Raw genomic sequence first — 27,992 nt, forward strand, 5'->3', positions numbered from 1 at the left:
GGGAAAGTGAAGTCCAGAGAAGAGACGTGTCAATGGAAGCCCGGAGTCCTGCGCTTCTGCCCTCCCCTGCTCTAACCACTAGTCCAGCCTTCCCTCCTCTCCACCACTCAACACCCAAACCAACAGTCAAATAGGACGCGGGAGGCCTTGTGACGGCCCATCTGGCCCGGGCAGGATGGGACCAACCCCCAGCCCTGCAAAGAGTCAACAGCGGCCGTCCTGCCTGGGGACTCAGATCAATAACCAGCTTCCTCCCGGTGACTGTTGACAAAGGCTGATAAATATCAGCCCAGGACTGGGTTTCTCTCAGACACGCCCGTGCGACAGTACAGGTGCCTGGTGCAGTGCCAGCTGGCGCGGCCCAGCATGGCTTCCCCGGGGATCACCGTCCGTCTCATCGGCGACCCCAGCGCGGGGCCCCCCCAGGCCGCCCCGCACTGCGGGCAGCGGTACCAGGAGCTCAAGAGGCAATGTCTGCAGGAGCAAAGCCTCTTCACCGACCCCCTCTTCGACGCCGTCCCCAGCTCGCTTGGATACTGGCAATTCGGACGTGGGTCTGAGAATATCCAGGCGCTGGAGTGGAAGAGGCCCCAGGTAGGTCAGATGCTTTCGCAGCCAGCCAGCGCTCCCTGCAGGCAGGGCGCCGGGATCCCCCCGCCACTGGCTCCCTCCCTGGGGAGAGGCAAGATGTGAATCCCCACGAGTCTCCCGAGGATGGGAGGATGCCGCACTGCTGCCTCTGTGGGGTCAGGAAGCAAAGGGAGCCAGGTGGAGTGGGTGTTGTTGTTAGCGCCTAGTCTCCCCGGCCGAGATCAGGGCCCCGTCGCGCCGGGCGCTGCCCAGACCCCAACCGAGATCAGGGCCCCGTCGCGCCGGGCGCTGCCCAGACCCCGACCGAGATCAGGGCCCCGTCGCGCCGGGCGCTGCCCAGACCCCAACCGAGATCAGGGCCCCGTCGCGCCGGATGCTGCTGTCACAGAGTCCCCGGGCGATGCTCTGGAACTGCTCCCCATGAAGCCAGTCAGGACTCTGGGGCAGTCGCCTTCCTGTGAGCAGCCTGTCTGCAGGACACACAGCTCCCCCGGCTTCCACCTTCCTGGGTCTGACCTCGGAGCATTCAGCATCCTCTGCCCCTCCGTGCGCTTCCCACAGCAAGTCCGCCCAGGCGGGGTCCTGGGGGGGGGGGGGGCAGAGGGTCCTGCCCCCCAACTCCGCAGTCAGACGGGACTCTCAGCCAGCCAGTAACACAGAGGTTTATTAAACGACAGGAACATGGTCTAACACAGAGCTTGCAGGTACAGAGAACAGGACCCCTCAGCTGGGTCCGTTTTAGGGGGCAGTGAGTCAGACAACCCCGTCTGCACTTCACTCCATGTCCCAGCCAGCCCCAAACTGAAACTCCCTCCAGCCCCTCCTCCTCTGGGCTTTGTCCCTTTCCCGGGCCAGGAGGTCACCGGATTCCTTTGTTCTCCAACACTTTAGCCCTCACCTTGCAGGGGGGAAGGGCCCAGGCCATCAGTGGCCAGGAGACAGGGTGTCGGCCATTCTCTGTGTCCAGACCCCTGCACACACCCGCCCTCTAGGGCTCTGCAGTGATCATATACCCTCATCCCACCACCAAGATACTTAAGAACTGCACAGGGGAAACTGAGGCACCCCCACACTATTCAGAGGAACCATTAAGAACAGTCCCCCTTCGTCACATCTCTCCCCCCTTCGAGATTGAACTGAGCGGGGTCACTTTAACCAGTGACCTGGGGAAGTTCAAAGCCACCAATGTTCCCATGGATACCCCAGCATCTCTCCCGTTCCTTGGTAGGAGTTACACCAGCCCCTTCCAGTTTCACACCCTCCCTTAGGTCGGGGGTGGTTGATAGCACTTGCAGGCCGCATGTGGGAAGGTTTATGCAGGGTTTATGTGGCCCGTGCCCTTTGGCCACCCCAAAACCCAGGGGGTCAAACTGGGATTGGGTCTTCTCCCCAACAAGCTGGCCAAACACAGCCACTTGGTTATCGGAGTGTTTAACTTTCTTAACAGCTTTCACTTCATCTGAGACCTTCTCAAAGCTATCCACACTGGATCTTTCAAACAGGAAAGTCAGTGGATCCATTCACAACAGAAAATTTCTGGCTGTTAGGAACTGAAACTTTCTTGATTAAATCATTTTCACACTCTTCAGTTGCAGTAAACTGCTTGCAAAGACTCCATGAGGATTCCTTTCCCTAGGGCTTTTCTATGCAACAATTCACCCCTCACAGAAATTCTGCCCTTACCCTCTTCACCTAGGGCTTGCTCTAGAGGAACACTTTCCTGAGCAACAACAGACTCTTTCTGGGTCTCCCTTACATCCAGAATCACCTCTGGCCCATCCGGCGGATTCCTACACAATCGCCTTTCAGGCAAACTTACAGACTTCCTAGATAAAAGGTCAGAAGCATTCTCCTTCCCTTTGCCACACACAAGTTCAGGAATTTTTTTCCTTCTTGCTACAGGTTTCCACACCCTTAGTAGGTAACATAATCACATCACCTTCACTCTCTCCTTGTGCCCTGGCTAGGATCTCACCCTGATTAGACAGAGTTGCGACACCCTTTCCCAGCCACACACTAGCAACAGGCAAAATACAAGCACCAGAATTGTCTGGGCTCTGGGATTTGCATAGACACGAACTGGATGCGACCTAGTTACAGGGCCATTCTCCCGAGCAGACACAAACTTAGGACCCTTCCCTTCCTGGGCTTTAGCTGAATCCAGAGCCAACTCTGAGACAACGGCACTCCCCTCAACCGTCACAGGCTGAAAGGCCCCTTCTGTCTGCTCCACAGACAAAGAAGAGCCGGACACACTTTCTCCTTTCCCAGACACACAGCTTGGGATCTCTTTCCCCTGGTCCCAGCACACAAGGCAGGTCACAGACAACTGCTTGGAGATCGGGGTAGCTCCCTCCACAGGCAAGTCAATACCCCTGACAGACACACGCACATTTCCTTCCCTGTCACACTTCTCCACCCAGCTAACAGGTAAGGTCCAGGGACACTCCTCTTCCACTCTCCTCGCCTTCCCACCCTGCTGACTAGACACAGCCTTCAGCTCACAAGGCTGCCTAGGCTCATCCAGACTTTCCTTACCAAGCACCTTGCCACTCCCCACAGATCCCCTGCCCTGCCTGTGTCTCCCCCCCTCAGCTGGGGTCTCAGCTCCCACTGTGCTCAGCGCTGCCCTTGCTGTCCCAGTGGGGGCAGGCAGCGAGCTCGCTGCTTTCCTCACTGCATCAGAGCCAGCCTGAGCCCCACCCCCCTGCTCCGGTGTGGAAGGGGGCCGGGGAGCATCTCTCTGTCCCACCCAGCCCCAGGGGTCTGGTTACAGGCAGGCAGGTAGCCTGAGCCTAGCCACTCCTCCCCCCTGCCAGCCAGGTCATCTGCATTTTCCCTGACCATTTCCCTCTCCGCTGATCAGTTCCCTGGATTCAAATTCAAACCCTTGGCCGTTACAGGCGCAGGGCCTGGATCCTGTCCCAAAGAGACACAGTCACCCCACAACAGGGTCTCGCAGCCGATATCCCGGAGAACCCCAACGACCAGCCAGCCCCACCCCTCCTGGGTCTGCACAGGGATCTGGGCAATAGGCAGGGCGAGGGGCTTCGTCCCTGGGACCCTCACCCAGCTCACCCAGCCCCTCAGCATCTGAGGCTGCACCACCCAGGGCCTGACAACAGTTCTCTCTGTCCCAGGATCTCGCCACCCCAGGAATGTCTCCCCATTGACCCTCACCTTCCGCTCCCACTGGAGGTCCGAGGCGCCTGACCCCAGGAAACTCCACAAAGACATATAGGTTGGGACCAGGAGTGGGAGCCCGTCCACCTCCCCACCCATCTGGCTGATGAAGTCTATGGCCTTGGGACCCAGCAAGGGAGCTAGACACCGGGGCTTTTCCGCAGGGTCCCCCTGGTTCAAATCACCAGCCTGCTCAAAGGCAGTGAGGTGGGCACCCACATCCCCCCCTCCTTAACCAGGGGCAGCAATTTAGTCTCGAGGTTCCCTGAGGAACTGGCCCCCCGGGGTCTATCCCCACTCACCCCGGGGAGGTCCCCTAGGCCTCTCCGCTCCCCCACCGCCAGTTCATGCTGCTGCTGTTTCTGCAGCTCTTTCTCGGGCTCTTGCTGTCTCTCACAGTCCTCTTGCTCTCTGGGACTCAGCTCCAATCCTGTCCATCTCCGATCCCCGGATGGGGAACCCGATCGTGAAGACCCTCGTCTGGTCGGGGACAGGAGTCTTGGTGATGCCTGGCTACTGCTCCAGCTGCTCCCAGATCCTGCGATAGCCCCATTTGGGTCAGGAATCTGTTCCTTAGAGCGGTCATCCTCCTCCAGCTGCACGATGAACTGTGCTTTGGTGAACTTTCCAATATGTAACCCTCCCTTTCTGCACAGGGTTACACTCTCCTTCTTAAGGAGACGGTGACAGGCCATCACTCCACTCTTCCCAAGTTGCTGTGGACTCACAGGCCTGTGCGCTCTCAGCTCCCCACGGTTTCCAGGGAGAACCCCTCGTGTGCCAGCCCTTCTCGAGGTCACCACTTCTTTGCCAGGGTCAAGCGGCAGACTCCTCTGCCCCTGGGACCGCTCGCTGCAATCCCCAGGGGAACCCTGTTACTGCAAAAGTCCTTCTCTCTCCCAGGGCCAAGCCGCAGGCTCCTCCGCCCCTGAAACTGCTCACTGCAGTCCCCAGGGGGACCCCATTACTGCACAGTCCTTCTCGCTGGTCACACACTCCCAGGGGTTAACCACCCCCCGAAACCGCTCCTCTCCTCTTCAGCATGCCTGGTCCTCATCAATCCCCCTTCGTTTTACTGCTCCCCAGTCACTTACTGCAGGAAGCGCCATCCATGGGGTGCAGTACATCCCACTGCTGCCACCAGTTGTCATGGAGTTCGCGGGCGATGTCAGGACTCTGGGGCAGTCGCCTTCCTGTGAGCAGCCTGTCTGCAGGACACACAGCTCACCCGGCTTCCCCCTTCCTGGGTCTGACCTCGGAGCTTTCAGCATCCTCTGCCCCTCCGTGCACTTCCCACAGCGAGTCCACCCAGGCGGGGTCCTGGGGAAGCCAGAGGGTCCTGCCCCCCAACTTCGCAGTCAGACATGACTCTCAGCCAGCCAGTAAAACAGAGGTTTATTAGATGACAGGAACATGGTCTAACACAGAGCTTGTAGGTGCAGAGAACAGGACCCCTCAGCCGGGTCCATTTTGGGGGGCAGTGAGCCAGACAACCACGTCTGCACTTCACTCCATGTCCCAGCCAGCCCCAAACTGAAACTCCCTCCAGCCCCTCCTCCTCTGGGCTTTGTCCCTTTCCCGGGCCAGGAGGTCACCTGATCCCTTTTTTCTCCAACCCTTTAGCTCTCACCTTGCAGGGGGGAAGGGCCCAGGCCATCAGTGGCCAAGAAACAGGGTGTCGGCCATTCTCTGTGTCTAGACCCCTGCACACACCTGTCCTCTAGGGCTCTGCAGTGATCATACACCCTCATCCCACCACCTAGATACTTAAGAACTGCACCGGGGAAACTGAGGCACCCCCACACTATTCAGAGGAACCATTAAGAACAGTCCCCCTTCGTCACAGCTGCCCAGACCCCGACTGAGATCAGGGCCCTGTCACACAGGATGCTGCCCAGACCCCAGCTGAGACCAGGGCCCCATCACACCGGGCGCTGCCCAGACCCCGACTGAGATCAGGGCCCTGTCACACCAGGTGTAGACACACCAAGTGAGAGAGTCTCCACGTCTAAGCTGAGCAAGGTTAGTCTTGTGGTTAAGACACTGGATGTAGACTCAGGAGATAGGGTTCAAATCCTGGTTAACTGCCCCCGGCGTGTCCTTGGACAAGTTACTGCATCTCTCTGGGCCTCAGTTTCCCTAGCTCCAAAATGCACCTCTAGGAGCTAGTGTAATAAGTAAGGTTTCAGAGTAACAGCCGTGTTAGTCTGTATTCGCAAAAAGAAAAGGAGGACTTGTGGCACCTTAGAGACTAACCAATTTATTTGAGCTTGAGCTTTCGTGAGCTACAGCTCACTTCATCCGATGAAGTGAGCTGTAGCTCACGAAAGCTCATGCTCAAATAAATTGGTTAGTCTCTAAGGTGCCACAAGTCCTCCTTTTCTTTTTGTAATAAGTAACCACAGCATCTCGTTCATCGGGAATTGGGACGGCAGAGGGGTGGCTGCAGCAGCCCCGGGCGCAAACAAAGCTGTCACTTAACAGGGCAAGAATGCAAGTCTCTAATTAAGCAGGTGACTTGTTTTTTTCACCTGGAGCTCTCTTCTCAGTCCCCGTTGCAGTATAGGCAGAAGTGTAGCTTCCGGGTTGTTTACTTTACGCTTAGCCAAATGAGAAGTGATTTGTTTCACTAATCAGAAACCGGAGTCGGGCAGAGGTTAGGCTGCCAATTCTTCCTGTATCCAGGTGTGTCTCGCAGTGAGCACTGATCATGAGCTCGCAAGCGCTCCGACTGCTTGAGGCAGGCTCTCACACCATTGTCAAAGGGATCCCAGTACCGAATCGAGTCCAGACCAGGGCTTGAGTTCCACGCAAGATGCGCTGGCAACGATTTGGCCTGGGATGGTGGAAATCTTGCAAGCTCAGCTGCAAATGGGAAATTTCCCATCAGCTGGAATGGATGAAAGGTCCTGAGACCGGCCTAATGCCCCCCCGCCCTCCACAACCCATCTGTACTGTGCCCCCACAAGAGTGGCAAGTCGTTTGCGGCTGAAGCTACGGTTGCTAGTGAAGAATGCACTGTAAACAGAGGGATGGGAACAGGGATAGATAGCTTTCAGATGAGAACACTCAACATCTGTAGTGTTGCCCCTTCTTCTGACACTAGTATCCTACTACTGACACCACTGTTGCCCCTGTGCGGAATGGCAGCAGGTGTCTGGAGCCCGGCAGTTTGGCTTCCCATTGCAGGAGAAATCACTGATGTGGAGTGTGTGTCTATTCTAGGTGTAACTTGTTTTATTTACATCCATGCCCCAGTCTTGATGTGAGATGGTCAAACAGCATGCAGGGTGATACCTTGTCCTGGGAATCATAGACCAATGCCAAAGCTCAAGGAGCAACTCTGCCTCAGGAACGGACACTCAATAGTGTGAAAGGCAGAGAGCAAACTAGCTGGCTACTCTCCCGGCTCCCTCTCTCCCCAAGCTGCCTCTACACAAAACCCTTGTGCAAACCTCAAACTACACAGCATGTCTGCATGAGACTCAAACCCTGCTCGCACACTCAGAACTTGGAAGACTACGTGCAACAGCGCCACCTGGTGACGCCTGCCATCGCGGTATAAAAAATGACAGTCAATCATTCATTCCCCTCCTGCTGTATAATATCCGTGCTGGACTCTGCTCCTCAAACCAGAAAGCTCCCTTCTCTATTCTGTCTTGCAGGAAATCTGCAGGTCCCCAAAGTTCGTAGAAGAGGAAATGAGCCGGACTGATGTCAAACAGGGCCAGCTGGGTAAGCACCTTCTCCTCCCCTTCTGAGCACCCTGTACGTGGTTTCATCTTCCACCTTGGACAAAGCGCAAAGAGGTAGGCTGCAAACTTAGCCCCGCCGACAGAGCCCTCACGCCACACGTGGGCAGTAGCTGCACCCTCACAACTGCTGTGCCTTTCCTGTTGGCCCGGAGTGGCACACGTGGGGGACAGCGCTGCTCTCCAGTGGCTAACCCACGTACAGACACGAGAGAGAATTTCCCTGCAGTTTCCTGCCACCGCCAGGACAAATCTTACTGAATTAAACTACATTCAATATGGTTTAACATAAGCATCTTAGGAGCTCATTGCATTAGAAATGCCAGCGTTTGTGTGTTATTGCAACAGACTAATGCAAACCTTGGAAAGTGTGAAGAGCTTCCAGGGAAACAGCTTGCTAACTAGGTGAACAGAGTTCTGTGGGATGCGAGTCTGTCTCCAAGCCAAAGCAGCTGGTTTAGCTGAAGCTGTTAGCACCAAAGGTCGTGGGTTCAAATGATCCAGTGCAACAGAACTGTCCCAATCGACTCACCCCTCCAACAGGCAACTGCTGGTTCCTGGCTGCAGCTGCGTCTCTCACCCTCTACCCACGGCTCATGCAGAAGGTGGTACCCAGAGAGCAAAGCTTTGCACAAGAGGACTATGCTGGCATCTTCCATTTCCAGGTGGGTTGCCCAGCCTGCGGGACCAAAAGGGGGCAGGTCAGGGGAGCTGCCGGATGGTGATAGACAGAGGGGGTATTTCCCCACCTGGCCGGGGGAGGGGGAGGTGGGGTGGCGAGGGCAGTTGCAGGGTGGTGGCCTAGGCTGTGCATTAGGAGTGAAAGGGAGCCTTTACTTCAGGGTTGGCACATTGCGGGGCCCCAGGTGCCGATGCGTTAGGTGCTGTCCAACCTCAACGCAGAAAGACCAAACGGACGAAGGGTCTGATTGTCAGAAGCGAGAGGCACCCCCGGCTCAGCCGTGGCTGCTTTCCGCACCTCTTGCGTGCTGCTCCATGTCACTCCTTATGCTCTCATGGAAATCTCTCTCTCAGGATGTGCTGTTCACCTTCTCCTAGCCCCTAGTCTCCAACTCCTCCCGCCCATTGTTTCCAATCTCCCCTAAGCAGCAAGTAGGGTCATTCAGGTCGAGCTCCCAAGCATGCGATGTTCCAGCAAACTGGTGTCCCCCGCCCCCGCCACCCAAAGCATCAATCGGGACTAAGCCAAAACCTCGGCTCTGAACAACCTCAGACGCATGGGGAATTTGGCTCAGAACTTCATGGCACTGACCAGTGGGAACCATTAACCCCAGTGGTGCTCTGTGCTGGAGACTTTCCAATATGAGGGTGCTGCTGTGGGGCCAATCCCAGATTGAGGGCCTGACCAAAATTTTTCCATCAAATGCCCGAAAACCTGAAATATTTTGATTTAAAAAATTGCCACCATGGTGCCTCATGGGAATTGTAGTTCCAGGGTCTCATGCGCCTGTTCTCCTGCATGGCCAGGGCTCCCAGGTTTGGACTACATCTCCCAGGATGTATCACCATCTTGCCTCTTTGAGGGCGTGTTCCATAGGCCTCCCTGGCCATGGGGCATCATGGGAGATGTAGTCCAACCAGAGGGATTGGCTCATAGAGGAGACTAGGAACACAAGGTGACTGAAGAACTCCTCCCATAAGGCACCATAGTGGCACTGTTGAATGGAAAGGCTTCAGTTCAGTGTTTCTCAACCTTTTGGATACCAGGGACTGGCTTCTGCCTTCCTAAACTGGATCAGGGAGATCTCAGGGACCAACACTATTGGGCTTAATAGTGGAGTCACTGACGGAAACGTATTGGCCTTTGGGTCCGGTAGCAACATGCACTGTGCTAATGGGTTCTTACTCTCCAGTTCTGGCAGTACGGGCAGTGGGTGGATGTGGTGGTTGACGACCGGCTGCCTGTGAAGAACGGAGAACTGGTCTTCGTGCGCTCCTGCCAGAGCAATGAATTCTGGATGCCCCTGCTGGAGAAAGCCTATGCCAAGTGAGTTGGCTCATCCCTGCCCTACAGCCGGGTAGCTTTGCCCCCAGCCTTGCATTGCCATGAGGCTACGTAGCTGGGGAACATGGTACTGATGTCGCACTGGCTGGCCAGAGAACTCAGAGAGCCGAGAAAAGGGGGAAAGGTTCATTTTCCCAAGTTGACAGTGGGGGAAACTGAGGCACAGAGCCTGTCCAAAACCACACAGTCACTGGCATAGGCCCCAGGAGTCCTGAGTCCCAACCCCCCCCGCTCTAATCCACCAGACCCCACTCTCCACCTGCAGCTGGGCACAGAACCCAGGAGTCCTGCCTCCCAATCCTGCATGTTCCCTTTCTGTTTCCCCTTCCCACTCACTGCCCCAATATCTGTTTCAGGCTCAATGGCTCTTACGAGGCCATGAATGGCGGGTACATGAACGAGGCCTTTGTGGACTTCACGGGCGGGATTGGGGAAAGCTACCAGCTCAAGATGCCCAACCCAGAGCTCTTCAAGGTTATCCGCGTGGCCCTCAGGAAGAGGTCTCTGATGGGGGCACACATCAAGGTGAGCGTAGGGAGAATCTCTCCTCTCAGCAGTTGATGTAATGCTGGGCCCCGGGTGGAGCGCCAGGAGCAAAACTTGAACCCAGGACCTTGGGATCTTAACCAGCTCCTGGCATGTGTGAGGGTTGCACTTCTCCTGTGTGGATCTGGCTCCTTCTAGTGGTGGCTGGGCCACACAGCTGTTTAGGAGCCTACTATGATGTTGGCTACCAGACCTACACAGACCCTGACCGAAATCAAGGCTCCCATTGTGCCAGGTGCTGCAGATACCAGCCAAGATCAGGGCCCCGTCGGGGTTGGGCGCTGCCCAGCCCCTGGCCGAGATCAGGGCCCCGTCGGGGTTGGGCGCTGCCCAGCCCCTGGCCAAGATCAGGGCCCCGTCGGGGTTGGGCGCTGCCCAGCCCCTGGCTGAGATCAGGGCCCCGTCGGGGTTGGGCGCTGCCCAGCCCCTGGCCGAGATCAGGGCCCCGTCGGGCCGGGCGCTGCCCAGCCCCTGGCCGAGATCAGGGCCCCGTCGGGCCGGGCGCTGCCCAGCCCCTGGCTGAGATCAGGGCCCCCCATTATGCTAGGTTCTGTAAAATGCAGAGTCCAAAGAGCTGACGTTCTACAGACAAGACAACAGGCAGGGTGGGGAATGACCCAGCTGAGTAGCAGAGGTGGGAGTAACACCCTGCGCTCTGAGGGTCCCAGTGCACAATCCTACCCACCAGCCCGTGCTGCTTGCGGTTCTAACCCGGCTGGGTTTGGCACACACCGGGGGCCCTTGGCGGGAGTGGGTGTAGCAGGCATGGCAAGGGGACCCCAAGTCTCTCAGCGGAGTACCTTGCCGTAGCGTAGGCAAAGCCTGATTGGGGGATTGTTTCTTCCCTCTCCCCTAGATCACCCAGAAAGAGGACATGGAGGGACTCACGCCAGAGGGGCTGGTGAAGGGACACGCCTACTCCATAACAGCTGCTCACAAGGTGGGCCCGCAGCTATCCCTCCTTCCACTGGCTGAGGGAGCGCAGAACATAGTGCCAGGTGGCGCTCGGGGATTCTGGGGGCAGAGAGACAGCCTGGTTAGCTCTGTGAAGCGTATCGCAGGAGCCCCCAAAGGCCCCCAACGAGATCAGAGCCCCATCGTGCCAGGTGCTGCACAGACAATCCCTGCCCCAATGGGGTTCCACTGTAAACCAGGGAGCCGGCCTGGCCCGCTGCGTCTTTGGGCGGCCACCCCCGGCAGGCGATCAGGCAGTGCCAGAAGGGAGATATCCTGGGGGGAGCTCCCCGCCTGCATGTGGATGTGCAGGTCACATGACACTTTGGTGAGAGCCAACGGGATGGAGCTGGGCCCAGCCTGCAGGACAGGACCTGCCGCTGCGGGGTGGGTTTGCTAACTGACCCCTGCCAGGGCATCCCACCCCTGCCCCCGTGACAGGCTGTCAGGACTCAATCCCCCCCCCAAAAGGATTTTAGTACATATTGTCTTCCTCTGCTACCTTCCAGTTGCCCATCGCTGATCTAACTAGCCCACAAAAGGGTTATTATTCCCATTGTACAAATGGGGAAACTGAGGCCAGGGGAGCTCCAGGCAAGCGCCTCAACCATCCTTCGATAATTACCACATCACCGTAGCACCTGGGAGCCTATCACAGACCAGAGCCCCACAGCGCTAGGCGCTGTACGAACAGAGAACAGAAAGACAGACTGGGGTACCGGCGAAGGATAACACAAGGGTCGACAGGTAGACACAGACAGGGCCCAAGGAAACAATGAGCCATGACTGGTCAGCGTGATGGGCTGGGCGGGGTCCCAGCAACCTTCCTGAATGCCAACCACATGCCACGATTCAAGCCTGTTTCCCCGCGTGCCTTTGTACAGCTGGATCACAGGGGCAAGAAGTTAAAGCTGCTGCGGCTGAGGAACCCCTGGGGAATGGTGGAGTGGAACGGCCGGTGGAGCGACCAGTGAGTGTGGGGAAAAGAGCGGGGTGGACCCGAGGGGCACACCAGAGTTTTAATGAGGAACATGACAGTGTTCTGACAACTGCTTGCAACATACATCACCCCCAGGCTGCGTTACTTTATGGGTGAGCAGCGATTACACCCAGGGTCTCTGCACTAGGAAACACAAGCCTTCCCAGCCTGAGCTAACAGACCCAGCTCCGTTTGCTTAGGTTCCCGTGCCCACTAGCTCGTCACCCCTCTGCAAGCAGCAGCGTACGGGGCGTTGGGGGGCTAGTTTCCCCCTGGAAGAGAAATCAGGGATGTGGCATCAGGGAATGTTCTCAGTACAACTTATTTATTGACACTAGACATGCCAGTCCTGGAGCAAGGCTGGTCCCACGCGGCACTCAGGTGAGCCCCTCGTTCAGGGATCTCAGCCCCACCACGCGGTTCCCAGCTCCACCCCCAAGAGCTGACGCGAGTTAGGGTGGAGCGCAAACTCAGCGGCTGCTTGCCAGAGGGCCCCAAAATGAAATTAATGACAATGCGGTGTTTCTTCAAAGACTGAACCCTTGCTCACACACGAAGAACTTGTAAGGCTGTGTGAAACCTGGTGACTCCCCCCATCACAACTACATGCCTGGAGCGGGATTCTGCATCTCAAAGCACAAGCCTCAGCTGCCAGAGCTAAAGGACCTGAGCCAGTAACTCTGGGGCAGGTGCAGGGTCCATATGGCCCAGACACTGGGTGGCAGAGTCCCGGGTAGCACATCTAACCCCTGCACCCTTCTCCTCTCTGCTTAGCTCCTCGCTGTGGGCAGGGCTGGATCCCCAGCTCCAGAAGAGCCTACAAGTGAGAAAGGAAGACGGGGAATTCTGGTAAGAGACCCAGCCCCACACACAACAAAGGGGACTATTTGGGGGAGCTGATACCGGGGTAGGGATGGGAAAGGGCAGCGCAGGGCATGTCAAGTATGACAGGCGGCGCTGTTTCGCATTACTAGTGTTATTATCAGTAGTATTATGGTAGTGCCCAGGCCTCCGACTGAGATTGGGGTCCCTGTTATGCCAGGCGCTGCACAGACCCTGATAAAGATCAGAGCCCCATTGTGCTGGGTGCTGCAAGGACCCTGACCGAGAACAAGGGCCCCGTTGTGCCAGGTGCTGCACAGACCCCGACTGTGATCAGCGCCCGCTTTGTGCCGGGAGCTGCCTCAGAGAAGTTACAGTAGAAATAAACAAAGGTTGGGAGGGGAAACTGAGGCACAGGGAGGGGACGCGCCTGGCACAAGGTCACCCAGCAGGTCAGTGGCAGGGCTCGGAATAGAACCCAGGTCTTGGGACTCCCCGTCTGGTGCCCTGGCCTGCTAGATGGAATCCCTGCTATTGCACAGGGATGCAGTAAAGAGACAGGCTAGGCCACGTGTGAGTCTCTACAAGTGTGGGGAGAGAATGGGGCCCAGTCCCCAGCTGGTGTTTAAACTGGTGCAGCTCCATTGGAGTGGACAGGACTGAACTGATTTCTGCCAGCTGGGGAGCTGGGCTGCTGGATCCTGCTCAGAGCCAGGTGCTCCAGGGCTCCCTGACGGACCAGTACTGGATTGCGTCTGCACCTCCCTGCTCTCTCTCCGTCTGTCTCAACGGACAGGATGCAAATGGACGACTTCCTGCGGTACTTTGACGGCCTGGAGATCTGCAGCCTGACTCCAGACTTGCTGGAAGAGGAGAAGGAGGTCGGCTGGAACGTTCACTCCTTCCAGGGGCGCTGGAGCATCGGCTATACCGCCGGCGGGTGCAGGAGCTCGGGCCTTCGAGGTAAAGGGCTCTGCCCGAAGGAGGAGTGGGGAGAGGGACTGGCCCATGAGCCCTCTCATGGTTAGGTCCGGGTGAACAAAGGCTGCTGACCCTCAGCCTGAGCCCCACAGCTTGTCCCCACTGAGAAACGCCCCTGAGACGGAGCACAGAGAGAACTCAACATGTCGGCTGGCCCTGGAATTACAGGGGGCTGCGGGTCGGGATTGAGGGGCTGCAGCAGATCCGGGGGGGGGGGGGGCAGGGCACAAGGAGCCCCTGCAGGAGCCAAGCGGCTGTGTATGGCGGGGGGGGCCTGCGGGCTGGTGCACACAGAGGCCTTAGGGGCAGAACCTGGGATGGGGTTGGGGGATCAATGACTAGGCAGATCCACAGGGCCTTTTCCACCCACAGCCCCCCCCATGGGCTGGGGGGAGTGGATGCAGCAGGGGGGGCTGTTGCATGCTGAAGCAATTGCAGGGATTCCTAGGAGTGGGGGAGGTTCCCCCCCCCCTCAAAAGCATAAAGGGCAATGTCCCCCTCCCCCACCCCGATGCTGAGACTGGACTGGCCTCGCCCCCTCAGACAACTTCTGGATGAACCCCCAGTACCATGTCCGCCTGCTGGAGGCGGATGAGTCCGACCTGCGGAAGCAGCGCTTGGACCCCAGCTGCACCCTGCTGGTCTCCCTGACGCAGAAGGACCGGCGCCAGGGCAGGAAGAGGGGAAAGGACTTTCTGCCCATTGGCTTTGAGATCCTGAAGGTAAGGGGCCCCGCTCCGCCCTGGGGTCAGCCGGAGCACCTCCCACTGAGCTCACTGGGCCAATACACCAACCCTTCTCTGCCCACCCAGCGGGCTCCATCTAGCTCCTTGCTGGGGCGTCCTCGCCCACGGAGAGTGACAGCCCCAAGGGGGTGCCAGCGGCTATGCTACCCGCCCCTGGCCCAGGGGCTTGGGGCAATTGTCCCGCAGCGCTTGGATTTGCAGTGACAGCCAAGGGTGAGACCCTGGCCCCCTTAAAGCCAGAGACAAATAATGCCCCCAGAAGAGTCAACCCTGGGACTGGGGTCAAGGGCGAGGACGGTGGCATTAGCAAGGGGGATTTTGGGTGCTGGGAAGTGGGACAGGTCAGAGGAGTGAGACCCCCAACTGAGGTCAAGGCCCCCTCATGCTGGGCGCTGCCTGGAACCCCACCAAGATCAGGGTGCTCGTTGCGCCAGGTGCTGCGCAGAAGTCAAGCGAGACAGACGGAGGAAGGAGCCCCTGAACAGACGGAGGAAGGAGCGTTCTCCCCCACGCGACGGGCGGGGAAGGGAGGCCCAGAGAGATGCGAACTGACCCCCAGTCTCCCGCCTTCACCACAAGGCTGCTGCAGCCTCTTACGGCTTCCTTGAGAAGCCCCGGGCAGGGCAGGGTGGTGCTGTAAGGAAGCTGCCTGCTCCAGTCAGCGGGAACGGAGCAGGTTCTGCGTCCCGCTGGGGACCCTGATGCTCCTCGTGAGTGACGCTGTAGGGACGCGGTGTGCGCAGACCCCTGTCAGAGCCTGCCCCTGTGTCCCAGCGGAGGGAGCAGAAGAGCCCTGGGGAGGGAGGGGAGGATCACAGAGACCGCCAGGGTTTCTTGCTCAGTCGCTCTCTGCTGTTTTTCTCTTACAGATGCCCAAGGAGGTAACTAGCGAGAGAGAAGCTGGGCTTTCCATCAGCCCTGGCTCTCCATGCATGGGCCAGACTTTCACCCCAGCTTGTGGCCAGGCGGTTGATTCGCAGTGGTTAAAACACGGGGATGCTGGTGGGGATGGCTCAGAGAGCAGCTTGGGCCATGTTGGGAACTGCGGGAAAGATCAATGAATGGGATCTAAAAGGAGTGAACAGAGCCAGATCCCCGGGTGGTATAAATTGGTGTCGTTCCTTTGGTGTCAATGGGGCCAGTTCGCCAGCCCGTGTAAACGGGTGTCACTCCATTGGCTTCCCTGGAACTCAGCTGGTTTGAACTGGCTAGGAGGCAAGCAAACCCAATACCTCTGCAACAACTGGAGCCCGCCCCAACAGACTACAAGCCCAGTCACTGACCAGGTTCCACACTCACTGGCCCAGACCCTCAGAGTTATTTCGGCACCCGACTCCCACTGATTTCAGACCCATCTCCCCGCAGTACCTGGAGCAGAAGACCATGTCCCAGAGGAGGGCGCTGCTCCAGCCTCTCCATGCTGTGTGTTGGACCTCGCACATCCCTATGAGGGATGTCACCGGCCGCTACAGGCTGCCGCCAGGGGATTATCTCATCATCCCCAGCACTGGCTACCCGATGGAGGAGTGCGATTTCACCCTGCGCATCTTCACGGAGAAGGCACACAAGTTCCTGTGAGTCCCAGCTCCCTGACACCCACGGGCCTTGCAAAGAGAAGCCGTGAACAGGGGTTTGCACAGTGCGGGCTTGGCGCATCCAGTTTAATAAGTGCTTTGCACTTTGACGCCCATCGACAGCATGGCTGAGGGGTTAAAGAAGGGACTGGGAGTCAGGACTGTGGGGGCCCTGCCCCAGATGTGTCGGGGAGCGGTTAGGTTAACAATGGGGGGTTATGACTCCTGGGTTCCATTCCCAGCTCTGGGAAGAGAATGGGGGCTAACGGTTAGGCTGGGAGTCAGGACTCCTGGGTTCTTTTCCTGGATCTCCAAGGGAATATTAGCTAGTGGTCAGAGCACAGGGGCTGGGATTCAAGAGACTGGGATTCTTTTCCCAATTCTTCCCCCATCTCCCAGTGTGACCTTGGGCAAGTTGTGTCCCTGCTCTGTGCCTCAGTTTCCCCATCCCTACAATGAAGTTAAATACCTAGCTCACCAGAGGGGGTGTGTGACATCTAATCCACGTTATACAGCAGCCTGGTACCTCGAGGTGCTGCACGCATTTCCCATCAGCTGCATGGCGATTCTTTTCAACCCCTGCCACTGCAGAGTGGTCTCCTAACACTGAAGCTGGGGAAGGGATCAAACGGGGTGTGGGTGTGGTCCAGTGGGATAGCGCCCTCTATCGGACACCAGTGCAATGGCAGCAGCAGGCGGCGTGGCACAGTTTAAGGCCTCAGATCACCAATGCATTTTAAGCAAGTGCTTAAATCCATCCCTGTTTCGCAAAGCACATGCTTAACTTTAAGCACGTCTAAGCGTATTAAGCATTTGCTCAAGTGCTGTCCCAGAGAGGGCTGCAACGCTGACTCTAAATGGCTAAACAAAAGGAAGATGCTAAAGAAGAGAGAGAGAAGGAAAAGAGTAAAGAAAACAACCCGATACTGGGAGGAAGGGATAAGGAGACTCAATTCCCAGGGCTGCCAAAGCGTTCCTCTGTACCATGGGCAAGCCATTCACAGCCTCACTTCCCCCATCTGTACAATGGGGAGAACAGCACCTCCCGACCTCACAGGTGTATGAGGATAAATACACTAAAGAGGGTGAGGCGCTCAGTTCTCCAGTAACAGAGGGCCATCGATCGACCTCAGATAGACAGATACTGAGTGCCCATCTTAACAAGCTATTGTGTAATGTTTTTGTGACTTCCAGGGAAATTGATGATGAAATCAGAGCAGACATGAGACCCCCTCAGGTAACAGCATCTCGGCTAACTTACTGTGGACAGTCACGTTCCATCCCAGCATCTCAATGTGCTTCTAAGGAATTTTCAACACCGTCCTTTCCGCGTCCCCAACGCAGGGCTAACTCCACCCGCTGGTGAAAGACACCTAGCCAGGAAGCACAAAAACCATCAGCCAGCAGCTCTTGAGAATATTCTGCAGGACAAACTCAGCCACTATACATGTGGATTCAGGTGGAGGAATGGGGCAGGGGGTGGGCGGGATCGGGGAAGGGAGCCTTCTGAAATGTAGCCAGGGTTGTTCCTGGCTGAATGCACGCAGCTGCTGTTAAAGGGATTTACAGATGAACATAAGCCAAAGCTAAGAAAGATAGCAGTCTTTCTTCCGAACTGCAGGTGGGTACACACTGCAATCAACGTGACCACAAGTGTACAGAGGGAGTCGTGCGGACACCACGTTGGATAAACGATATTAACACAGGGCTTGATCCAAGGCTCATTCAAGCCAATGGGATTCTTTCCATTGCCCCAAAGCCCTTTGGGGTGATCCCCTCCGAAAGGAGAATTTAGAGGGTGTGGAATGAAACCAGAAAAGGGAAAAACTAGGGATGTTCTTAACGGCGAGACACTACCAGACTGTGCAATTGCTCTTTGCTTCTGTCCCGCGGCAGCAGGGTTGGTAACTGAAGCTGTAATTTTTAAGACATTCTGATTTCCATGTAAATCAGGCTGAGGTCAGTTCAGCTCATGCTAACAAGCCTAAGCCAGATGAATTCCGGCTCAGAAATCAGGCAACCGTGCGGGTGATTAGCCACTGGGACAAACTCCCAAGGGGAGTTGTCGTTTCTCCATCTCGCGGTGTCTTCAGATCCAGACCGGACACCGGAAGAGATGCGTTAGCCAAACATACCTTGCTGGGCTCGGTACAGGGGCATCTGGATAAAATGCACTGGCTGGCCAGTGTTATGCAGGAGGTCAGGCGAGATCCTCTAAGGCACCTTTTGGCCTACGAAAAGAAACCAAAACAAGTGTTCACGCAGGTCGGTTAATTCAGGTCTTGTCTATTCAAACTGGAACGGGTGGTAATTCACCACCTCTTGTCAGTCAGCGTGTCGACACTGGTTTTAGCGTGGGAACCTCCTATCTCTAATTTAATACAAGTCATGGCACTTGGGCTGCCCCTTTAGAGTACGGCTACACGGCAGTAAAAGCCCTGCAGCACAGCCGTGGCTGGCTCAGGTCGGCTGACTTAGGCCATGGGGCTAACGGTTGCCATGGCGTCCAGCCCCTGAGACCCCGTGAAGGAGGAGGGTCCCGGAGCCTGGGCTCCATCCCAAGCCTGAATGTCTACACTGCAATTTTTAGCCCCATAGTCCGAGCCTGAGGCAATTGATCTGGGCTCTGAGACACAGTGAGGCAGGGTTTTTTACTGCAGTGTAGATACATGGCTAAGGGCCAGAGAGCTGGGGCTGGCCAGTCCTGTCCTGAAGCAGCACCCCTTTAAGAACAGGGATTTGGGCCTGGCAGAGGGGAGTATCAGGCCTCAGCGAGGACTGGGGAAGAGTTGCCAGGAGCAGGGAAGCACTGGCAAGGGAGACTCTGGTTCAGTGGAAAGTTAGTGATTGGATTTATGCTGAACTGTCCTCTGTCTGGGTTTGTTGAAGGTGTCGGTGCACCGAGACTCTGGGTGTGGTGTTGATTTTCTCCAAAGCTAGGGGGACCAGCCAGCAGCCTACAGTGCTCTTTAACCAAAATGTCCATGCACAGATGGGCACCAAAATAACCGGCGGTGTGAGTTACAAGGGATCTGGTTCCAGTTCATGTGTCAATAAGCCCCAAATGGCTGTAAGGAAACGAGTGTGGATTTGTGCATTGACAACCCCTTTGCCCCCCATCTGCAGCAGGTTAGAAATGCAAAAGAGAAAAAACAGCCCTGGTATTTTCCCTCGGAGGGACTAAAAATCTAGGAATGATCCGAAACTAAATGGAAAATTAGGGGCATGGTTTTTCCTCAGCCTTTCACGCTGGGGTAGCTTTCCTGCCATGTCTCACCCCAATGATCCCTCATTCCCTGGCCCCCTCTAGCAGCACCCAGAGCAGAGCCTCTTGCATTGCAGGCAAAGATTCTACCGAGTTTCTTCACAGGTGAAAATATTTTAGGCAAAATGCCACAGACAGCTGGCCTGAAAACCTGACCCTCTTTCCCCAGAGAATCCCCAACGAGGAGGAATTCGAGCAAACCTTCCTGAAGCTTGCAGGACCGGTGAGTGGGGTGGGGAGGATCCTGGGTTTGAATGTTTTGAATGGGATGGGTTATTGGGCTCTTTTTCTACACAGCTGGGCTCTGGATTTCCTACGAACGCTTTGATTTGCTCTTGGGGCCAAGTTCTGACCTCAGATGAACTGAAGCCACACAGGGGTTGCAAGGATGGAAAAGACAACTGGCTATTTCCAGTGTTCTCTATGGGGGGAAATCAATCAATCCAATGGTATTTGTCTGCCCCCCATTGACACAGTATCTGAGCACCCCATGCTCTTTCATATAGATTAGGGTTGTTAGAACAGAGATAGCTAAAGGGGGGGTGGTGGGATATGATAGAGGTCTAGAGAATCATGAACGGTGTGGAAGCCATGAAAAGAGAAGTGTTATTTGCCCTTTCCCACAATACAAGAACCGGGGTCACCCAGTAAAATTAATAGGCAGCAGATTTAACACAAACAAGAGGAAGTACTTTTTCATGCAATGCACAATTAACCTGTGGAACTCATTGCCAGGGGTTGTTGTGATGGCCAAAAGTATAATGGGGTTCAAAAAAGAACTGGATAAGTTCATGGAGAACAGATCCACCAATGGCTATTAGCCAAGATGGTCAGGGACACAACCCAATGCTCGGGGCAACCCTAAACCTCTGATTGCCAGAAGCCAGGGGTTAATCGTTCCATGATTGCCCTGTTCTGTACACTTCCCCTTAAGCTCTGGTATGGGCCACTGTCAGAGATAGGATACTGGGCAAGATGGACCCTGGTCTGACCAAGTGTGGCAGCTCTGATGTTCTCATCCCTACCTCGCAGGGGGTGGTAGGAGGAAGTGTGATTACCCCTATTGTACAGTGGGGAAACTGAGGCACAGAGAAGCTAAGTGACTTGCCCAGGTTGACACGGAGTCTGTGGCAAAGCAAGGAATTGACCCCGGTACCAGGCTAGCTCGCTAAGCCCTGGACCATCCATCCCGCCTCTGGGAAACCCCATTTAAACCCACTTGTGTTGCTTGGTTGGCAGGACAAGGAGATTGACACTGCCAAACTGCAGGATATCCTGAACAAGGTCACGGCAAAGCGTGAGTGCCCCTGCACAATCACCTCTTGAGGGAACCAGGGAATTGGTTCTCCCCTTCCCTGCACTCCTTAGCCCTGCTGTCCCAGAGAGGAGCTTTAATCCCAAAACATCCCCCACTCTGTCCACAACCTCCAATGGACTCAGCTTAGAGGGTGGAAAGTTGGCCTGTCCCAGGCTTTTTCCCCGCTCAAGACGGGAAAGGGTCTGGTCGCAATGGAAATAAAACAGTTCAGCACCAAGGCAGCCAGTGTTTAACCAGTTCAGACAGGACCTGTCTGGCAGGTATCTCTGCAGGTGGAACACTTGGCCTTTCCCCCTTGCGAGGTAAGGTAGTACAGTTCTCCTCCTTTGAGGGATGGGGAAACTGAGGCACAGGAGAGGGGAAGTGACATGCCCAAGGTTGCACAGGCAGTCTGCGGCAGAGGCAGGAAGAGAAGCCAGGAGTCCTGGCTCCCAGTCCCCTGCTCTAACCACTGGACAACACAACACACTCTCCCCCGCAACCCCTCCAATCACCATGAGCGAAGAATATCACTCAGCAGTGGTGACTCCCAGTCCCCTCTCTCTAACCATTAGGTCACATACCGTCCCAGCAGCAGAAATTGAATCCAGGAGGCTTGACCCCCCCGGCCCCCGCCGCCTGCTCGAACCACTGTATAACACTCTCTGTCCTCTACTGGAAGAGCTGCAAATAGAACCCAGAAGTCCTGATCCCCAACTCCAGTTTCAACCAGTAGAAGTTAATCCCCTCCTGACTCCCAACCCCCGCGTGGAATCCACTTCCTTCCCAAAGCCAAGGACAGAACCCAGCCGTCGTAACTCCCAGCCTCCCCTGTTCCAACCACTAGACTCCCCTCCCCTCCAGGAGCATGGCAAACACCTCAGGCTGCTTCGGTGCCTCTTGACAGCTGCAGGCCCAGCAAAGACGATGGGCCAAACCCCCGTCTTGCCCACCGTTATGAGATAAGCCTTTATCTAACATCGCCACATGCTTACCTTGCAGTGAGTCAACTGAAGACGGATGGGTTTGGCCTGGAGCTCTGCCAGAAGATCATCCAGCACTTTGATGTATCCTTTGGAGAAGAAAACTAGGGTGGGAGATGTTAAGAAAAAAACATCACGTGGCCCAGGACAGGGTAACCCCACGACAAGGCCCGGGCATGAGGGAACTCAGCTGTAACTGGGATAGCAATGCTCAGCCTCCGTCTTCTCTTGCTGGCAATGCGTATTACAGATCAAAGGGGCAGATTGTCCCATATCTTCCGATTGTGTGGCTCTTCCACTGTTCTTTGGAGCCGGCCACTGTTGGAGATGGGAAACTTGAGTAGCTGGTTCCCTGGTTTCCGGCAATTCCTATGTTTGCTCTATGGGTGGGTTTAGCCTGAGCTGAGCCCCAGAGCCGCCTGGGAACAGGACCTCGCTGGGGGAGGAGGGAGCTGTTTGCATGAATAAGGAAGGGGCAGTGCCTCTGGGGTCTGGCTCTCGTATGATGAAGGGATCTTAGGACTTTGGATTGTCAACCCTCCTGCTGGGAAACCCCATCAATGAGCTCAAAGGGCTAATCCCACTTGGGTCAGAGGGGTTTGAACCCTGGACCTAGAAGCACGTGCCTACCACTGTGTGAGCTAAAGAAGTTTGTCCCAGCTCCTCAGAGGTATTAAGGCACCTAATTCCCATTGAGATGTAGGGCTTACAGCCCACAGGCGTGAGTTGTTGTAGCCTGATAACCTAGGATGGGTTACCCACAGGCAAAACTGTCCAAAGAGCCACGTTCACCTCATTGCGGAGAATACCCCAATGGGGCTCCCCGTTCTGGGCGCAGCCCACAGACACCAAGCTCTCCATTGCCCTGTGAACGGGGAACGGTGGTGGGAGAACAGGGGAAGTTGAGACAGGCTCCCCTTTGCTACAAAAGCCAGCCGGGTGGGAAGCAGGAATCGGAGAGAGCCACGCATCTCCTCCCGGCGCAGGGCTGGTGTTTTCCCTTCACTGAGCGGCATCAGCACAGCAAGACTGGCAAACTGACGCTGCCAGAGTTCAAGCACCTGTGGAGCAAAATTAAAGAATGGGAGGTACGCATGGTGGCAGAAAGTCACAGGTTCGAGTCCCACCCCTCCAGAGTGATGCAGCGGCTGGGTTATTAGCCATGCTGCCCTTCCGGAGAAGCAAACAATCCCCATTTCTGTAGGCTGCCCAGTAAAGAGGCTCCAGGGGATAGGGGAAGATTGGTACTCTTCCAAGCTCTACCCTTGCGAGTCACCAAAATAAGGCATCGCTCACATTACGTTGTATGGCTCAGTGAACCTCCCTCCCCGTTCTTAAATCAGGGACGAAATAGTTATCGGACACCTAAATGATCACTGGGCCTCTGCGTTCACCCTTTCCCGAGAGGGACAGAGGCAGTTCACACCTCTCCGAGCTATTGCCTCTGGCACTGGGCTTAATCTTCGGAGCTGCCAAGGGGTCACAACTTCCAGCCAAGTCAGGGAGAGCTGCCGCTTCCCAGCGCTGACCGGGGTCAGAGACCCACAAAACGCACTGACCAGGGGGCTGCATGTGGATTGGGCTCCGTGTAAAACCCTGAATTAGATTCCTCTTGGTGCTGGCCTCCGGCTCAGGGTTGGGGCGGGATGTGATTTTAAGCCCGTGTACTCTCTTGGATCCTAACTCTCCTGCTCCCATTTGACAGACTGTCTTTATCGGGTATGACGTGGACCTCACAGGGACAATGAACATCCATGAAATGCAGCTGGCGCTGGAAGCAGCAGGTAAGGAGAGGGGCGGTGTCAGGAGTTAAAGAAGAGCAGCAGGGAAACGGTTGGGGCTCTGTGACCTCTATTGGGATGCAGGAACAGCATTGACCATGCCTGCCAAAAGGGTGAAGCCTCAAAGGTGTGGAGGGGTCAAAGGGGAAACAGCAGCTGGCCAGCCGCGGGGGCACTGCTGCAGAGGGATCAAGGGGGGGCCCCCCCCGCTGTGGAACTCTGCTCAGACGTGTGAGGATAGAGACAAGGCATACGGTTAGAGAGCTACCCTAAATGGGGTGTGTGTGTGTGTGTGTGTGTGTTTGTATTGCAGATCTGAGTGCAAAAATGGGGTTTAACCCTCTGATAAAAAGACCTGGAGGTGTCCCCCACCTCCTCCACCCCGCAACTTGGAAATGCTGCCACCGATTTCTAAAGCGTCGCGGCCATTTCTCAAGCTCAGCAAATCCCGGCCACTGGGGACAGGGAGGAAAACGTGGGGTGCTTGCCAGACCCGCAGTGCAATAGAGTCAGCAATCCTCGAATCAGAGAAACGTCGGGCTGGGAGGGACCTCGAGACGTCATCAACGCCAGCCCCCTCCACTGAGGCTGGGCCGTGTAACCCTAGACCAGCCCTGACCGGGGTCTGTCCAATCCAGTGAAGGGGATCCCACAACCTCCCTTGGAAGCCTGTCCCAGAGGTTTACTCCCCTTAGGGTTAGAAAGTTTCTACTTCTAGCCAACCTAAATCTCCCCTGCTGCAGATTAAGCCCATCACCTCTTGTCCTCCCTTCAGTGGACACGGAGAACAGCTGATCCCCACCCTCTTTATAACAGCCCTTCCTGGCTATTCTCAGGTCCTCCCTCAGTTGTCTTTTCTCAAGACTAAACATGCCCAGTGTTCTTAAACTAGGACCAGGAGCCCACACTCTCAGCTCGGCCATGGACCTGTTGGGGGACTGGGCAAGTCATCCTCCTCCGCCTCTGTTCCCCTCCCCCGTTTCCTCTCTTTAGACTGGATGCTCCTGCCAGGGTTGTTCGTACAGCGCCTGGCACAAATACAAGCAGGAAAAAGCTCTGACACCAGGAGTGCTAAACATTAGCCCCAGGAACTGACCCAGGGCCAGGTCATGGGCACGATGCTTTCGTCTTCCATTCAAGAGTTCAAAGCCATTTAGAGTAATTAAATAGGGATTCTCTTAACCTCGCTGCCTCTTTGCCTCTCTGTGAAATCAAGTAACTTGCAAAGGTCACAGTGCTCTCGAGTCCCCACGGCTGTGCTGTAATCCCTAGACCATACAGCCTTTCCAGGACAGGAGGCACCCACTGAGTGCCCCCAGCTTTGAGTAGGTGTCTGTTGAGATATTGAGGCGCGTTAAACTGGAGAAGACAAGATCAGCCTGGGTAATAGCTGCAACAACAAGCCCCGGTGAAAGTCCGAACACCGTGTGAGTCTCAGGCTTTCATTGTCCTTTTCGCCCTTTGCACGCAGGTTTCCACTTGAACCACCAGCTGAGGGAGGTCATCACAAGCAAATACCGCGACCGCTACCTGATGATCAACTTCGACAGCTTCCTGTCCTGCATGGTGCAGCTGGAAGCCATCTTCAGTAAGCGCCGTCTCCCGCTAGGCTAACAGATGATGAGCAGCTCCGCCGCGAGTGGCTGTGCGGATCCACGCCTCTCCAGCATCAGAGCCACGTGCACAAATCACGTGCTAAGAACACCCCAGTGTCAGCAACCATTCGTAACCCATCTTCTCCCCACCTTTCCACTTCATCCAATCTGTCTCCTAAGAACAAGTCGGGAGAAATACAGCCCTTGCAACATGACCCGGTGGTAAACCGGGTGCTAGCTGGGGGAAGGAGAAGAGATGTAGAATGGAGAATTTTAAAGGGGGCTGAAGGGGAGGAGAAGAGGTTTGAATCCCATGCAGGAGATTCAGAGATGTTAAGACCAGAATGGATCATTCTGACCATCCCAGTCTGCCCCTCCTGTACAGCACAGGCCAGAGATCTCACCCAGCGATCCCTATAGTGAGCCCAGTTTCTTGTTGAATTGGGGTGTGTCTTGTAGCAAGAGATGGGAAGCCAGCATGAGACCAGGCAGAAGAGGGGAGACACTGGAAGAGCAGGGCATGAAGCTTTTGCTCCATGTATTAATCAGTGGGTAACTCCAGCTGCTCATTTAAGAAGAGGATTTAAAAGCAATCTGTGTGGAGGGCCACATGGTTTTGGAAACAGATCTAAACTGGAACAATGGCTTAGAACGCTCCACTTGCTTGAATGTTATGGGCATGCGATGTCAACTATAGGGCATGATGGGACTGCTGAATTTAAACACCGTGGAGTCAGTGATGCAAATTGGGATGTAAGGGCCGAACTTCAGGCTCCTGTGTGCAACAGAGACTGATGTTCCCTGGGTCGGTGTCTCCATTCCGTGCTCACCGGGCAGCCGCTGACACCTGTGCAAAGCGACCACGCCAAGTGCCACCAATTCCAAATGGCAGCACTTGACACCAGCTTTGCACTGGTGCAAACGAGTGTGCACATTGCAGGGCAAAGGAGCATCCTACTGTGTGCACGCAGGCATTGGGGTGGGAGCGTTACGTGGGCAACAGCTGCCTGCTAAGTCTCGCTTTCTTTTGGTCGTGGCAGGGCAGTGCCGAGCGTATGACAAAACCGGTGATGGGATGATCACCATGACGCAGAAGGAGGTGAGAAGCACGCGTTACTGCCTCTCGCTCATAGCGGCTGCTGCTCTTTGCCCCAATGCCGGGCACTGAGCCGAGACCCCTATTCCTTCTGCAGCAGCATTTAGTAAGCCTGAGGCTCATGCTCACGAGCTTCCGTGTTCAGGCTGCCCTGACCTGTTGTGTTGTACCACCTCATGCTCCACTGCTGGGTCTGGTCGGGATGGGCATGCACCAAATCATCCTCGTAATCCCCCCCGTGTCCTGTCCTTCAAGAGAAGGCATTCGGAGCACTTGTTTAGCAGTGGAAGGAAGAAGGGCTCGTTTGAGCCAAGTAAAGTGCAGACAGGAGGAGGACAAACTTCTCCCACTCAGCTCTGCAGAGTGCCAAGCTACTTCTGGGTCTCCAACAGCTTGGCCGCTACACTTCAATCCTAACACCTACTAGTACAGTTCGGAGATTGCCACACGCAGCCCCCACTGCCATCTCAGCCCAAGTCCACCTGCAATCCCAAACCACAACCCCTCTCCCCTTCTCGTCCCGTTCCGGGCTTCTTCCCCACAGCTGTGCTTAACCCCCTTGGTCCCGATCAGCCTCCCATCCCTGCTATTACACTCCTGCCTCCACCCCACCACCTCTACCGATGTCCCTCAGTCTTGGCTATTCCACCCCAGGCTTCCGACACACAGATCTGCCAATGCTGTCCACCACCATACTGCCCTTTCGGGCGTGGGCGTGTCTTGGACAAACCGTGCCAGCCATTACTCCAGTGACAAAGGACTAGCATGTTTACCCAATGCATCACTCAGCCGCCACCGTAGGGCCCCGCTGAACACTCTGCAGTGGGTAGCATTGATTCCTGACCCACCCCAGAGTATAAAAAACGCTAGTGAAATTCTGCCCCACCCCTTGCTTTTCTCTTTCCTATGACCCATGCAACCATCTTTCCTAAAGCAGCTTCCAAAGTGGGGGGGTCTGTTTTGCAGCACTTATCTTGACACACAGCATCGAAGATACACAAAGACTTGGGTTGCCTGCTAAATGGTTCGGTTTTGTTTCTGCCTTTCAGTGGCTGGAGCTTGCTACCCTCACCTAACCTGGAAGAACGGACAGAATCATCTCCCGGGAGGAGCAGCAACAAATACCTAACAAGAGGCAATAAAAAACAAACAAACATCAATTAAGGGGGATGCATTAGGAGAAATTGAATAGATAATTTTGCACTAATCCATAGCATTCAAGGCTCGAAAGGATCATTAGATCATCTAGTTTGATTTTCCCTATCACACAGGCCAGAGTAGTTCAGCGTTATCGCTGTATTAAGCCAAATAATTTGTCTGGCTAAAGTCTCTCTTCCAGAGAGTCAGCCATGATCTGAAGTCTTTAAGAAATGCAGAATCTGCCACTTTCCTTGGGAGTTCATTCCTGTGGTTAATCACCCTCCCTGTTAATCTTCCTTCCTTCTAACTCTGATTTGTGTGGATTTAACTTCCCGCCATTCGTTCTTATTCCGCCTGTCTCTGCTAGATTAAAGAGCCTTTTAGCAATATGAAATTTTCTCCCCAGGAAGGTACTTATACACCGTAATCAAGTTACCTCTTGATCTTCTCAATACACTAAACAGATCAACCTCCTTAAGTCTCTCATTGTAAAGTGTTTTTTCCAGCCCTGGAATCATTTTTGTGGCTCTTTGCACTTTCTCCAAATATACCTGAACTGGTTCATCTCTTGGAACGAAGCAGGTTCGATCCTAGCTCTGCAGACTGCTCTGCTGGGGCGTGGCCCTGCCTTTTCCACATCCCTTTTTCAACATCCAGCTCCCAAGAGTGCAGGGGGGACCT

The 27,992-nt window shown here is 55.5% G+C and overlaps 1 protein-coding gene across 1 annotated transcript; it reads left to right on the top strand.

Moving 5' to 3' along the window:
• The first annotated feature begins 366 nt into the window (after window positions 1–366).
• Window positions 367–27,974, top strand: CAPN12 (calpain 12). The gene is made up of 21 exons (XM_037884550.2): window positions 367–594; window positions 7,440–7,509; window positions 8,070–8,191; window positions 9,401–9,534; window positions 9,909–10,077; window positions 10,955–11,038; window positions 11,937–12,022; window positions 12,806–12,880; window positions 13,650–13,816; window positions 14,378–14,556; window positions 15,450–15,461; window positions 15,946–16,154; window positions 17,349–17,391; window positions 19,589–19,642; window positions 20,659–20,716; window positions 21,719–21,783; window positions 22,719–22,787; window positions 23,405–23,483; window positions 24,952–25,068; window positions 26,116–26,174; window positions 27,221–27,974. Exons 1-21 carry the CDS (start codon window positions 367–369, stop codon window positions 27,245–27,247), a joined length of 2,106 nt encoding a protein of 701 aa, XP_037740478.1. The 3' UTR covers window positions 27,248–27,974.
• Window positions 27,975–27,992: the final 18 nt, after the last annotated feature.

Source organism: Chelonia mydas, chromosome 23 (assembly GCF_015237465.2).
Source record: "Chelonia mydas isolate rCheMyd1 chromosome 23, rCheMyd1.pri.v2, whole genome shotgun sequence".
NCBI lineage: Eukaryota > Metazoa > Chordata > Testudines > Cheloniidae > Chelonia > Chelonia mydas.

Coding starts and splice junctions, on each gene's coding strand:
- CAPN12 (XM_037884550.2), top strand. CDS start 367: ATGGCTTCCCCGGGGATCACCGTCCGTCTCATCGGCGACCCCAGCGCG. Junction 13,817..14,377: donor CAGGAGCTCGGGCCTTCGAG/GTAAAGGGCTCT, acceptor TCGCCCCCTCAG/ACAACTTCTGGATGAACCCC. Junction 26,175..27,220: donor TCACCATGACGCAGAAGGAG/GTGAGAAGCACG, acceptor TCTGCCTTTCAG/TGGCTGGAGCTTGCTACCCT.